This window comes from Marmota marmota, unplaced genomic scaffold (assembly GCF_001458135.2).
Source record: "Marmota marmota marmota unplaced genomic scaffold, marMar, whole genome shotgun sequence".
Classification (NCBI taxonomy): Eukaryota; Metazoa; Chordata; class Mammalia; order Rodentia; family Sciuridae; genus Marmota; species Marmota marmota.
Genome location: NW_025999990.1, coordinates 7799638 through 7814748, shown reverse-complemented (window position 1 = coordinate 7814748; position 15111 = coordinate 7799638). Strand labels below are relative to the sequence as shown.

Genomic DNA, 15111 nt, shown 5'->3' with positions numbered 1-15111 from the left:
TTATATTTTAATTGAACATGGAAGTTACATAGACTGTTTGACCAAAAGTACACTGCCATTCAATCAATGATGAAATTTCTTTTCATAGCTGCTAGGCTGTTTAAGCTTTTATTTTCTTGCTAAGCATTCTCTGCCTTTGTAAAGCACTCTAGTAGCTATATTTGCTTAGCTTCTAATTTTGGTTTTGCTTTATGTTTTCTCTCTTTCTCTTGGTTGTCCCTTTCTTCTTCCCGTGACACTGTATTTGCTCTTTCCGTGCATCACCTGTGAATACCCCCTGTGCTGACCAATCAGCTGTTGGTGAAGGGGGTGAATGAAACTCTGGTAGCTCAGAGGGTTGTTCCTGCTCTCATTACACTCTCCAGTGACCCTGAAATGTAAGTGTCATCCCTGACTTTTACGTTCAGCATCCCTTTCAAAAATGTGCCTGTCAGGAAATAGCCATCAGCTTTAGAATTCATTGTAGAAGCTCTTTGAAATAATAATACTGGCTGGGCTTGGTGGCTCAGGCCTATAATCCCAACAACTCAGGCTGAGGTAGGCTGAAGAAGGAGAATTGAAAGTTCAAGGCCAGTCTTTGAAATTTAGTGAAATTGTGTCTCAAAAAAATACTGTTTTTAAAGGCTAGGGGTGTAGATTAGTGGTAGAACACCCCTTGATTTAATTCTCAATACCACAAAAATAATAATAGTAGTAACATTACTGGATTATGCTTATTTGATTTTTAAGCTTTATCATGTTACTGTTCATACATCGTTTTTTTTAAAAGTGAACCCTCACAGTAAGACTAATTTGGAGGCCGTGTATTGGCAAAAAAAATATCAGTAGTATTAGTATTCAGTTAACATTTTCAAACATAAAATGTGCTGATGGACTATTTCTTCCAAGCCAAGAAAGGATGCTCTGCTAATCTCACTAACAGGTTGTTACCAGTAAGTGTAGTGGCATGAACCAAAGGCTTAACATTTTAATGTCTCATGTGAGTGACTAAACCAAGAAAGGCCAGTGAGTCTGCCTGCCCATCCTCAGTCACAGCTAACCCAGTTCTCATTCCAGTTTACCAAACCATTTTTTATTGCATGTTGACTGGTTTACAGCTGACTCTTCGAGGCATGAGTGAAGCGTTAGTTGACAAGCGGGTTGCTCCGGCCCTTGTTACCTTGTCCAGTGATCCTGAATTGTGAGTTTCACAGACTGCGACCTTAAGTTATCCTGCCTGTCTTTTTGAGCATTCTTCTTGGTCTGCTTTTTAAAATTTTTAATTTGTCATTGCTAGAGACTAATACAGTATTTTTACCTACTATGATTCACATTTTATTAATACTTACTTTGTATCTCAAAGAAAGTTTCAGTTTCTTTCTTTTTTAATTTCTAACAGCTCTGTCAGGATTGCCACAATTCCAGCTTTTGGCACTATTATGGAAACAGTTATTCAAAGAGAGGTAGGAAATCACCAAAATGTATTTATATGTGTGTATCTCATTGAGGTGATGGTGACACATTACCACACGTGTCCCCATTGATAGGGGCAGAAGGATTATACCTTTTATGTTATTTCTTAGTTGTGGGCAGAGGAGTATCTCATATTTGAAAGCAAGATAGCCTAACTTAATAATAGGCATATCCCCATATCCTAAGGAACTAGTCCATATTCCATATGTCCAGTCTTCTCAACTAATTAATTAATTAATAGGCCAACCTCAGATGTTCTGTTTTAAGTCTAACTGGATATTGGAGTTTTGAGTAAGCTTTCAAATCAAGCCTAACTCCAAAGCCTTATATTTTCTAGCCAAACTGTGTAAATTCTTGATTGCAAGTTTGCACAGACTTGAAAATTATTTTACAAGGTAACAGTAGGAACACAAATCTACTTTACAAATGAACAACAGAAAGCACCTGTATTCTGATAACTATGTCATTGATGCTACCAATGTGGTATCATCTTAATACTACATCTGTCACTAGTGATTCAAGAGAATACCAAAGCTTTCCTCCCTAAAGGTGTATTTTGAAACTGTGATTCCATTTCAGGTTTTTTATATTCTGTCTGTAACATTAACTGTAAGACACATCTCAAAATTAGTATCAGAGGTTTATTATTTGTTTTCATATTGGACATGTCTTTACACAAATGAAAAGCCCTCTGGATTAGAAAATAAATTACTTGTGGATATAGTCCCTGGTCACTTAAATGTAAATAGTGCTTTTCATTTAATGACATTTTACCAAAAAAAGAAAAATTTAATATAATTTCTTTGTCATAAAGATTAAAATTAAGTAATTTAGTTAGAAACATTTTTAATTTTTCTTGGTGAAGCAACAGAAAAAAAAAACCATCATTCTGCAACACTTGCAGTCTTGGCAGAATTTCAACATATTCTTAGATCCTAAAATAAAAAATGTCTTAGGGAAATATGAGTAAGATATAAGTCATTAATGACTCATTGCTTTCAGAAGGTGGATGATTGGGTAACTCATACTGTGACTTAAGAGTTATCATTTTGATACAGAATCATAAATTTAACCATCTTTGCCCTAGTTACAGGGTTTTTTCCTTTTGGTTTTACATTTTATCAGGGAATATTTTTATTTTTTTAAAAAAAGAATTAATAAGAATAAAAAATGTGAAAGCTTTTCTGAGCTAAAAGACTACATAAGTATTTTATTATATCCAAATGTCTAATTTCGTGGGGTTATAAATTGTTTGAACTTACTGCTGTAAGCTTTGTTTAGTATGTATATCTTTCATTTTAACAACAGTATTCATTTTTAATATTCTATAAAATGACAATATAATATCCAATTTTAAGTTACTAGAAAGAGTGAAAATGCAGTTGGCTTCTTTCCTGGAAGATCCTCAGTATCAAGACCAACATTCTTTGCATACAGAGATCATAAAAACATTTGGTAGAGTTGGGCCTAATGCAGAACCCAGGTTCCGAGATGAGTGTAAGTTGCATTTTTCTACCTTTTTTCCTGAATTGTCAGATCAAAGCCAGAAGCTTCTCTGAGGATTTGTCACCTGTTAAATAAAGCCTTGACTGCGTTTTATCTTTTGTGTGTTGAAAACTGAACTCAAAACAAGTTATTTATTATGAATCCATTGTGGTAATTTGACATCATAAGGTGCTAATTTATCCATGTTTGAGGAATATAGAAAATTTCAGTACATATTTAGACAGAAAGACATACACATATCCACACATGTGTATATGCATACCATTCAAGTTCTGTTAACTATTAACTGCATGAATGCTTTATTCCACAAAACCCCCCACACCCCTGTTCCTTACTATATGTTATATTATCATATATTCAGTACATAGTATATATTTGGTATACTATATATCAGTTGCTCTAATACATGTGAAAAGTGACTCTAAACTTCATTATTATAGAATCATTTCTTAATAATAGCTAATTGCAAAATACTGTGCTGCCTTGTGTTTTGAGGGTTTTTATTATTCATAGGGAAATTTTGTATTTCTAGATAAATTTTTTATTTTTGGTTTTAGGTGGATACAACATCTTTATTTTATTTTTATGTGGTGCTGAGGATCAAACCCAGTGCCTCAACAATGCTTGATGAGCACTCTACCACTGAGCCACAACCCCAGCCCCTCTAGACGTGATCTTATGAAAGCTATGCATTTCTCCAACTTAGCGTGTTGTCAGCATGACACACCACTTTGTTTTAATGCAGTTTGTTGATCCGCTAAATGATCTGCATGATTATCTGCTAACACATTTTCTCTAGTTTCTCTTTTTTTTTACTGTGGTCCTCAACCTTTATGACAACAGTTTCTTTTGGTAGCTTCAGTCCATCTAGAAATTATTTCTCCAGACACACATCAGTTATCATTGTTATACTTTAGCCCTTGATTTTAGCAATTTGTCATGATTTAGAAAGGGCCACAGGTTCAACCACTTAATAATCAACTTGGTTTCTAATACAGAGTTGGATTCTCCAGTAAACTAGTTTTTGCAAATCCAGCCTGATATTATTTCTTAACATTTTTAAGATAAGAGTAATCAAAAAGTATTAAGTCAGTATTGAGGCTGCAGGGTCCAAAACATATGTTGAGGGAGGACACCACACTTCAGAAATGGTCTTTTCACTGTGCAAATGTATTCATAGTTAACCAACCAACAGAAAAAGCATTGGTATTTTAGTTTTGCAATAGGGCTAGACCCACATGTGGTAATATCAAATTGACAGATGATTTTAGTAGGAGCTCTGAGGTACTTTGACTTCATTGAGGCTGTAATTACTCTTAGGCAAAGAGAAACTCTTGTCTTCTGGACTAAGGGGATAGTATAAATAGTATTGGGTCTTTAGGTTATACTGTGACACTGAGTTAAAAACCTCTCGAGCATGATCTAACCTTTGTATGTACATTCAAAAGAAAAACTGTTGATCTTCTATGAAGGATCAGTCTGGATTCCTATACTTTTGTTAGATCATTGGAGTCTTTTTTCTCAGTCATTCTAGGTCTACAGTTATTTCTCAAAGCAAACATAGTGTCTGTATCTTAATGTCTAAAATTTTGAGGAACTTTTAAAAATAATCATACTACTTCATATGACAGATTATTTATAGAGTAGATACATACCTATTATATTTGTAGGATTTGCATAACAAGGAACTTTCTTCTCGTAGTAGCCCTAAATTAACAGTTAAAAATGGGCTTAAGAAAAAAAAAAATGAGCTTAAGAGAAGATTTAGGATAGAAATTCCCACTGCTTAGGGCTGGGGCTGGGACTGGGGCTCATCTAGCGCTCATCTAGCGAGGCGCTGGGTTCGATCCTCAGCACCACATAAAAATAAATAAAATAAAGGTATTGTGTCCAACTACAACTAAATATATATATATATTTAAAAAAAAAAAAAAAGAAATTCCCACTGCTTTAGTAGATCTAGTAAACCATTGTCCCTGACATCTCCTTTAACTTATCATATACCTGCAAATACATTTTTATACAACCTTTCACGTTTTGATATAATCAGAATGGTTTTTAAGATAAAAATCTCTCCCCACCTTCACTGGATTTATTGTCCAGTGAAGTGGCTTATTTAACTGTACTCAAGCAACTCCCTTTTGGAGTTTAGAGGAAGAATAGAGAATTTGGGAGTGGTAATGTCTTCCTTGGAGAGTAGCATTTTAGGTACGTAGATTATTTGTCCCTCTACTTCTTAACTAATAGAGGACATTAGTTCTTTCATTAGCCTTTGTTTTTCTAACTTTTAGTTATCTCGGGAACTTTGGTTCTGATTTTTAAGAACCAGTTGTTTTTTATCTGAAACCCTATGGAGTTAGTTTGTTTTTAGTTATTTTACTTTGTAAGGTTTTCTAAAAATATTCAGTGATATCCTGGAAATTTGCTAGAGGGTCAATTTTCCATTACAAATTAGTTTTTTTTTCTTGGTTCCTTATTTCACATCTGAGCACATTTATTTAAAAAGAGGAAAAGATTTCCTTTACTTTTACTGCCAGATCTACCCTAGAATATTTTTTGAAAGTTTTCTGAAATATAGTTTTATAAATTCTCCTGTTGATTTATCTTTATTTTAGTTGTGATTTTTAAATCTTTGTCCAATCTGCCCTGAAGAAGACAACTTTACAGTTGTTTTATGTTATGTATTTCCTATTCTTTTTCCCTGTGAAGATTAATTTTAGAATTATGCTCACCTAGGCTACTAAACCTTTTCTTAGTCTTTAGTATCCTACTGCTTTTAACCATTTAAATCCATCTGATGTATTAAAATTAAGTAATTAGAACAGATGAGGTTGCCCAGGATAATACAAGTACAGTGAAATCTTGGATTCTATAGTACATTTTTATGTTCCTGAGAATTAAGAGGATCCTTATGTAAAGCCTTTAACTACCTCTACTTTAAAGTTTAAATTAACTTCTGTAGATTTATCTTTTAGTCAAGCATTTTTAAGGAATATTATACAGTATGATCATTGTATTTTTTTAGAAAAACTGAGGAAAGGTCAAAGACGTAGGAACAATAAAAGGGCTATGCATTATTAGATCAAATGGCAAGAAAGGTAAGTTTCAGAAGGTTGGGTTAGAAGTGAACTATAGCCTTTGGGAGAACCTAAGCCATCTCTCCTAAGAATCCTAGTTTTAGTGGGAAATGGTATTCAGAAAACACAGTCTTGGGCACTAGGGATTGCTCATTGCAACTGCATAGGTTATTGTTTCTTCAGTCATTGCTTTTACTTTATTTTTTTTTTAATTTTTAGTTGTAGATGGACATAATACGTTTATTTTATTTATTTTTATGTGGTGCTGAGGATTGAACCCAGGGCCTTACGTACTAGACAATCACTCTACCGCTGAGCTACAACCCCAGCCCTCCCCACCATTGCTTTTACCTTAGTAGTAGGCTATCTGTATTTATGAAGCTTTACATTATTCTATAAGGGTATCGAACCCTCAGAACTTAAAAATTCAGGCACCAGTGCCATTTGACATTATTTTTTATGAAGCATTTTAGAAACTAAAGGTAATAATATTATTAGGGAGTAAAATAACATTATTAAAAAAATTGTGAGTTATTGAGAAAATAATTAGTGTATTATAACAATAATAATATTTTTATTAAAAAGCTTGTTTGTAAGGACAAATAACACAAGATATAGGTTGTTCATATTTGTATGTGTGTGTGTGTGTTTCTTTTTTCAAAATTGGGAAAATGAATTACAGTGAGCCAAAATCACCCATATGCATCCCCATAACTAGTTAATAATTACAGTAGTAAATAATCTATTTCTCCCAAATCCCAGATCGCTTTTTGTTTTGAAAAACATACTTTCTTCCTAGTAAGAAAAAAAAAGCATAGAATGTTGATAATCTTTTGAAAGCATCCAGCAGTAAATAGAATTTTAGAAATTAAAACGGTAAATCTTTTATAAAGTATGAGGGTTTCATATGCGTGTTTGGGATAAAAATGTAACAATTTCTTTTTTCTTTTTCAGTCGTTATACCACATTTGCATAAGTTAGCCTTGGTGAACAACTTACAAATTGTGGATTCTAAAAGACTGGACATTGCTACCCATCTTTTTGAAGCCTACAGTGCACTTTCATGTTGTTGTATCCTTGCTTTATCAAAGTATATCTACCTTTTTGTAACCAATTTTATAATGAACCTTAGTTTCAACTTATAAATATGTAGAAAATTGAAATTTTTATTTTCCTTTGTCCGCTTCTTTTTTACAGTTGTTTTATAATTTTAAAAATAACTTAAAATTCTGTTTATATTTCTACCTTTTTAAAATAATAAGTTTCCTAGACCGAATTTTATTATGTTAATCAGCTGTGTAACAGAGCAAAAAATAAAGCCAGAATGAATTATAGTCAAGAGACTTCCATTTATCAAAAGACTGCCTTATATATGTCCTGGCAGTTAAGTTTTTCAGTGAATATTTAATTGTTGGTATCCGGTGAATTTCTCTTACAGAGGTATCACTCATTGGAAAAGTACAGGGACAACTAGGAGAAAACTTAGATCATATAAGCCCACATCAACTCTATATTGTAAATAAAGAAGCTAAGGCTTAAAGATGATAGTGACTTATTCTGTTTTTATAGTTAAAAGCAAAACTGTGACCTGAACAAAGAACTTTAGTCATTCTCCCCCAACTCCCATTAAATATTCTCTTTACTATCCTATGCCTAGTAAAATAAAAACTAAGAGGAAGTAAAGATGGGCAAAATGAATACCAACTTCCTGGCTCTTATTGAAAGGCAGAAGAGTTCAAAAAAGGAAATAAGAGATTGAAAAAAGATTGGAATGTTGAATATTCAAATAGAATAAATCTGCACACTAGACACAGAATCAGAGAATTATGATATAGAGGAATCGGAAAAATGATAAGAGGTTCCTGGAAAAAACAGCAAAAAGGAAGAGTTTCAGGTTTATGATTTCTGATACTGAGTATATAATGTTCTTAGATTTTTACATTTTTCCCTATTGTTTACACATGGTTGCTTGTTACTATTGGTGCATTTGAATTTATATAAAATAGTGAGATTCATTGTGAAATATTGTACAGCATTTAATAACAAAGTAAGCAGGTACTTTTAAATAAGATAAATGCACAACATTATTGGCACTGGATTTTTGACCAGAAAGTATCGTGGGAGATTGTTTTTACTCAGAATAAAACAGAAAAAGTAGAAAAATAGAGCTGTCTATTAAGGAGCTGCATGTCCTTTTGAAACTATTAAAACTTTTAGATAATTGGATTCATTATTGAGTGTATTTTATTTTTGGAATCTACTACAAATTACCAAATCATATGGATGATATAAACCATGTTCTTTGGAATATAGATTATGAAGTGGGCATAAGTACCCTGTTTTAGTAATATTGTACCTCAATTATGTATGTCATCTGTAAATTTAATTCTACTAAAAGGAGAACTTACTATCATTCCTGATTTATCTTTTTGGCTCTTTAAACTTAGAGAAAATAGAGGAAGCAAAAAGAGGAACTGATATTCTGAATTAGCAAGGAAGAATTTTTTAACAATGGAGAAGTGACAGGATCCCTGCAAGAAAGTAGTAATAACACATCAGAGTTTTATCACAAAAGAAGGAAAATATTGTTTCATTCATTAGACTTAAGCAGAACTCATGTATAATATTAGTAGAGAGTTTCTAAAGGAATGTGCCAAAAAGAAAATGATCAAAAAGATCAAAATTTTTATCTTTATAAAATCCAAAAATCAAAATTTTTATCTTTATAAAACAAAATTTTCCAAGTGGGAAAGACATTGGTTTCTGAAAAGCATAGAAATCTATATAGAAAAATATTATCATGCATTTCAATACACAGATTGTTCCAAAAATAAACACAATAAAAAGTTTTTATAGCAATATGGTATAAGAAAGAACCATCCTAACAATAGTGCTTAAGAAGTCATGTTTAGGAAAAGCTAGAAGGAATTTAGAAATGTTTAACCTGGAGAAGGGATAGCTTGAGGATAGAAAGATATTTTGACAATTGCAAGTACCTAAAGATTAGAAGGAAGGGTAGGTACTGTATAGCTAAAGGTACAGAGCTAACACTAAACAAGCTGAGGTTCCAGAGAGACCAGTTTTGTTTATGGGGAAAACTTTATAATTGGTCTATCTAAAACTGCAGTGATCTCGCTTATTAAATTATAAATATGCTATCATTATGAACAATTAGAACCCTTTTGACCATCATTCATCAATGAGGTAGAGGCTATTTCAAACATGAGTAAATGATCTGTATATTTGCAGAGCTTGAAAGACTGTGATTCTTTGGGGAAAAGGTGAACTGAAAGGAGGAAAGTATCTTTCCTCTTTTCTCTAAATAAAGCCATCTTAAGCTTCTCAATCCATGCCCATATTTCTGACATCACAGGCTGCTAATCCAAAGGTCACTCACAGCTTTATCTTGGTGGTACTTTCCCTATATCTAGAGAAGAAAACTACATTATCATTAGGTTGCAGCCCTCTGTATGTCTATATTTTTAGTGACTATTGAATTTATAAGCCACTAATTATAGGAGCTTTGTGCACAATTTTTATTTAAAACTGTATTTTCAAGGAAATATTTATATATTATGCTAATTTTTCTTGATATTTTTTATTAAAATTATTTTAAATTTATTATAATTTATAAAAATTTTATTTTAATTTTTTTCAAAAATAATTAAGCCACCTTTCTAAGGAAATTTATTTAGTGTCATTTTTTACTTTAATATGGTATAATCTTTTTAAAGAACTAATTTAAATAGATAACAGCTAGAATAAGGTAAGAATGTGCCAGAATTGATGTGAATGAACAAGATGAATTATTTTCTTGACAAATATATCTGCTTTCCTGATTCTTTAGAATGTCAAGATAATCAACAGAAATTAAGATGAGCAGGAACTATAAGTAATACTAAACTGATAGCAAAATCTCTTGTTACCTCAAAACTCTGTTATCCAAGTCTATCAGAACCAATAGAAGGTCAGTTCAACAGGATGATTAAAATAAGAAACCAGGAAAATGATATAAACCTTAGATAACTTATTTTAACTTAAAAATATACTTGTATTTTTATCAATCTTGATATAAAACTGAGGCATCTCTTTTGTGGGAATCATTATAGTTAAATATCTTTCTTAGATAAACCACATCCATGGTGCATTTGTGTATAATTTTAAGATTAAGGTTCTCTTAACAGGATCCAGAAACATTTCTGATACTGAGTATATAATGTTCTTTGATTTTTACATTTTTCCCAATTGTTTATACATGGTTGCTTGTTACTGTTGGTGAATTTGAATTTATATAAAATAGTGGGATTCAGTGTGAAATAGTATACAACACTTAACAATGCTTTAAGCAGTTTGCCCTTTTTTTCCAAAACTTTCAACTTAATTGTCATAGAAACATTGATTTTCTTTTCATACTCATTTAAATCTGATTAAGTTTCATGATTTAATTGTCATCCTTTTTTCACACATTTACATAGCATATTATTGAATTATGGTATACCAGAATGAATGCCACTAGCATGAATAGATTGTGAGAATAAACACAGTAACCTGCTCCAAATAAAGAATCATACAGGACTGTTTACTTACGCTGAGCATCAATAGAACATAGTCCTCCTTTCAGAGGGCTTCTTTATATATAACCTCTACTGTTTGGTTGAACATTTGGTTTATTAAATGTTTTCTTAACTACCTTCTCTCAAGTCATTTCAGAGGATTTAATGGTAAATCATTTTTTACCTGGCCTCAGGTGTTTACGCACTGACATGGAACATCTCTCTCCAGAACATGAGGTAAGCCACTGTGATTATCACTGTTATCACTGTGATAACACTGTTATTATTTGATATGTTTCAATATCTCCAATATGTTTCAATATCTCCTGTGCAAGCTTTCATTACTCTTTATGTAAGGCTTGATTGTGATATGTTGTGTTTAATTTTTTTTTAATTTAGCTCAGTGTTATTATTTGATTTATTTACTAGTTGTGATATTTCAAGCAACTGCTTTAACATCTTGAAGCCTCTGCTTAATTCTGTGAAGTAGATATAACATGCTCACCTTCATTTTAATTAATAAGAATTTAATAAGATTTACATGGGTGAAATGTTTTATAACTATAAAATGTTAATTATCTCTATCAACTTTCTTAAAAGCCAAGTTTCTATTTTCTATCTCCATTTCCTCATAACTCTTTCATTTCTTGCTCTTTGCCTCCTGCTTCCTCTATCATTTGTATCCTCAAGCTATTTTTCTGCCAGTTTTTCATATTATGTTTGACTTTTTTTCTCCTAAGTGAAACAAAAACTTCCCTTCGTTGTTTCCCATATCTCTTTTTCTTCTCAGTGTCTATACCCACTCTTTTCAACTTTCACACTGTCTATTGGTACATATGCCTACTTGCAAATCAGTTCCTTAATACATCTTCTTTTTTTTTTTTTGTTCAAATACTAAGAAGCATTGAGTTTATTTACATCTATGAATTTTTTTTAAATTAGAAACAAACTCAACAAAAGACTTGTTCTTCAGTAATATTAACCTTTAAATTATTTTTTCATGTCTTTATACATGTAGTATTTTTTTGCATTAAAATTCTTATTACACATATATACCACAATTTTTCATATCACTGTTTGTATATAAAGTAGGTTGACACCCAGTTTGTGTCTTCATACATGTACTTTGGATAATGATGTCCATCACATTTAATTCAGCTTCTTGCCGGTCTTCAAAACATTCCTTTATCTCCTTCAAGTTTTTGCTTAAATCTCAACTTTACCTCAGTGCCTACCCTGAACTAAAGAAACCTAAAAAAAATAAATACTAAGTGATTGAGATTTGGGAGTGGGATACGCAAGGAATGCTGGGGAATTGACTCGGGGCCTTGCACTATACCCAGCCCCCAGATTGAGATCTTTTAAAATTGTTCCTGTATTTAGTCTAAGGACCTAATATGAATCCTTTAACAAAGTAACTGCCATATTTTTAAAATTTTAATCAATGTGTTAGTTTATGAGATACTCAAAATTTAGTTAAAACTTTAGATAAAACCATCGTGTTGTGCTCTTCACTAAAGTAATTTTTCTCAATCAGGTTATTTTAAGTTCTATGATAAAAGAATGTGAACAAAAAGTAGAAAACAAGACTGTCCAAGAGCCTCAAGGGTAAGACATTTTTTCTTTAAGGCTTCATATTTACCTTAATTTTTCTATCTAAATATTGTTTATAATGTTTCATGTTGTATTATTTTGTAATCATTTATTTAGAAGACAAGAAAATCATTCAGTTCAGCTGTTCTTTCAATGCTAGTCCATAAACCATCTCATCAGAAGTATCCCGGGAATTTAAAACTCGGATCTTGTCCTCATGCTTTGTACCTTCCTCTCAATATTGTGATTCACCCTAGGAATCTTTACATTTAACAGTCTCCAAAGAGATTTTGCTGTGGAGCTGGATCAGGAACTCACTGATCAAAACAATATCTAGAAATTTGTGTCAGAAATTTGTGAGCTAGGTGGCACATGCCTGTAATCTCAGCTGCTTGGAAAGCTGAGAAAGGAGAATCATGAGGTTAAAACCAGCCTCAGCAATGGCAAAGCCCTAAGCAACTCAGATCCTGTCTCTAATAAAATACAAAATAGGGCTGGGGCTGTGGTTCAGTGGTCAAATGCCCCTGAGTTCAATCCCCAGTATCAAAAAAAAAAAAAGAATTGTGTCAGAAGTTGAAAGATATAGCTGTTTGCTGCATAAACAATTGTAAATTTGGGAATGTCATAGCCAAACTAATGCTTCTAAACAAGCTAATTAGAATTCAGAGAGTCAATGAAATTAAAATGTGACAAGCCAGGCAAGGCTAGGTGGCCATTACCTATAATACCAACTACTCTGGAGACTTAATGGAGTTAGAGACCAAGTCAGGCAACTTAGTGAGACCCTGTGTAAAAATAAAATAAAAAGTCTGGAAATATAAATTAGTGGTAGAATGCTTGCCTAGCATGCATGAGGCCCTGAGTTCAATCCCCAGTACTGCGGGAACAAAAAATAGTGAACACAGATGAGGAAGAGTAATTAATGTTAGGCATTCAGAAAAGGAATAATTTACAAATAGACTTTGTGTACTTTAATTCTTATTGAAGTAATCTTCAGTGATTAATTTTAAATGGATTCAAACATTAAAAAAAAAAAAAAAACCTCAGAGTGTTTTCTTTAAGTGTAACTATTAGGAGTACGTTTCATCCCAGCTACTCTTTCATACACAGAGTCTCTTAGTCTTTGATGTAACAGACCTTTTTTTTTTTTTTTTAATTAAGCTTACTAGGATAAAAGGAGCTCTTCTTCATACATACCTGCTATTTCAGCAGTGGAGGATTCAAACAATAAGAAGAGCTAACTAGGCACAGTGGCACATGCCTGTAGTCCTAGCAACTCAAGAGGCTAAGGCAAGAGTGTTGCAAGTTTGAGGCCAACCTCAGCAACTTAGACCCTGTTTCAAAATTACAAAATAAATTTTAAAAGACTAGGAATGTAGCTAAGTGCTAAAGCAGTCCTGGATTTGATCTCCAGTACCCAAAAATAATAAAACAATAGTAATGTAATGAAACAAAGATTTCTGATCTAAACAAAATCTCCAAAATAAACACCAAAACAAATACTTACATTTATTTATTATATGTTAAATATCAAGATTATTTGGTGTCTTCAGATTATTGTTTTAAAACGTGAAAATTTTTGGAACAAAATTCATTTTAAATGAAATTTCATGGATCTACATGTAGGAATTAAAATAGAGAAAAATATCTTTGCAAAAGATTGCTTTTTCTATATGTGACCCTTCTTTTAAAATTTTTTTTTAAAAAAAGCTTTACTTGTGTAATCATGTTTTTTCATGTCATTCAGATCATCTGTATTGTTACTGATTTTTAGAGAATTTCAAATAAACACAAGAATGAATTCCCATGTTTTAATCACCCAGCTTCAACTCAGTTTTATTCCACTATTATACCATTTACTTCCCTTTCCTATATATACAGTGCTATTTATCTTTAAAAGATAACAAGTATTTTGGGGGCTGGAGTTATAGCTCAGTGGAAGAGCACTTGTAGCATGTATGAGGCACTGGGTTCAATTCTCAACACCACATATAAATAAATAAAATGAAAAAGTTCCATCGACAACTAAAAAATACTTCTTTTTAAAAAAGGTAAGGAGGGGGCTGGGGTTGTGGCTCAGCGGTAGAGCACTCGCCTAACACAGGCGAGGCCCTGGGCTCGATCCCCAACACCACATAAAAATAAATAAATAAAGATATTGTGTCCAACTACAACTAAAAAATAAATATTTTTAAAAATCCCAGCCTCTCAGGAGGTAACAAGTATTTTTTAAAAACATAAGCAATAACAATAACTCCTTAATGTTGTCGATTCTTTTGTCCCCATTTAAATTTTGAATTTTTTCATGAATATTATCTGATTTGTTATTTAATGTTTTTATTATAGTTTGTTCTTTGAGTCAAGATCCAGATAAGTTCTGTACTTTATATCTGGCTGATATGTTAAGTCTCTTACTCCATAGATACAAGGTTCCACTCCTCTTTTATTCTTCATAAAATTTGCTTGTAAAAGAAACTGAGTCATTTGTCCTTGAGAGTTTTTCACAGTTTGAATTTTGCTGACTACATTTCCCTTATATGGTTTAACATGTACTTCTGTATTTCCTGTAAATTTGGTAGTTGGGTCTAGATCTAGAGACTTAATCAGATTCGGGGTGTCTTTGTTTCTTTGGGCAAGACTACTTCATAAGAGGTGGTGTTTTTTCCTCATAAGGCAGATAATGTCTGCTTCTTTCCTTTTTTGGTGATGTTAACAAGCTGTTAGTGACTAAAACCTAGTTCCACTAATTCATTACAGGTTACAAAATACAATACTCTCTAATTCTATCATTTCTATATCCTTTATGAGCCAGAATACTTCAGAAAAGAAAATTTTTACCCCGTATGTACTACCGTGACTCAGTGTATATTGTTTGCATAGTAAAGATAAAATAAATGTTTGGGTTTTTTTTTTTACCAATTTTCAAAAAA

At 32.1% G+C, this 15111-nt stretch overlaps 1 protein-coding gene across 6 annotated transcripts in view; it reads left to right on the top strand.

Annotated features, from left to right (window-relative positions):
* The window catches only part of Relch (RAB11 binding and LisH domain, coiled-coil and HEAT repeat containing), a 97436-nt gene that overhangs the window by 76618 nt on the left and 5707 nt on the right, over nt 1–15111 (top strand). For 3 of the 6 annotated variants that reach the window (XM_048806120.1, XM_048806119.1, XM_015482327.2), the window contains 6 exons: nt 295–377; nt 1379–1442; nt 2811–2949; nt 6990–7106; nt 10737–10825; nt 12126–12196. In XM_048806120.1, coding sequence (XP_048662077.1) covers nt 295–377; nt 1379–1442; nt 2811–2949; nt 6990–7106; nt 10737–10825; nt 12126–12196 — 563 coding nt within the window. Of the gene's footprint in view, nt 1–294; nt 378–1097; nt 1181–1378; nt 1443–2810; nt 2950–6989; nt 7107–10736; nt 10826–12125; nt 12197–15111 lie in introns of those variants that run through there. The other 3 variants (XM_015482326.2, XR_007348786.1, XR_007348787.1) reach the window with 3 other exon arrangements.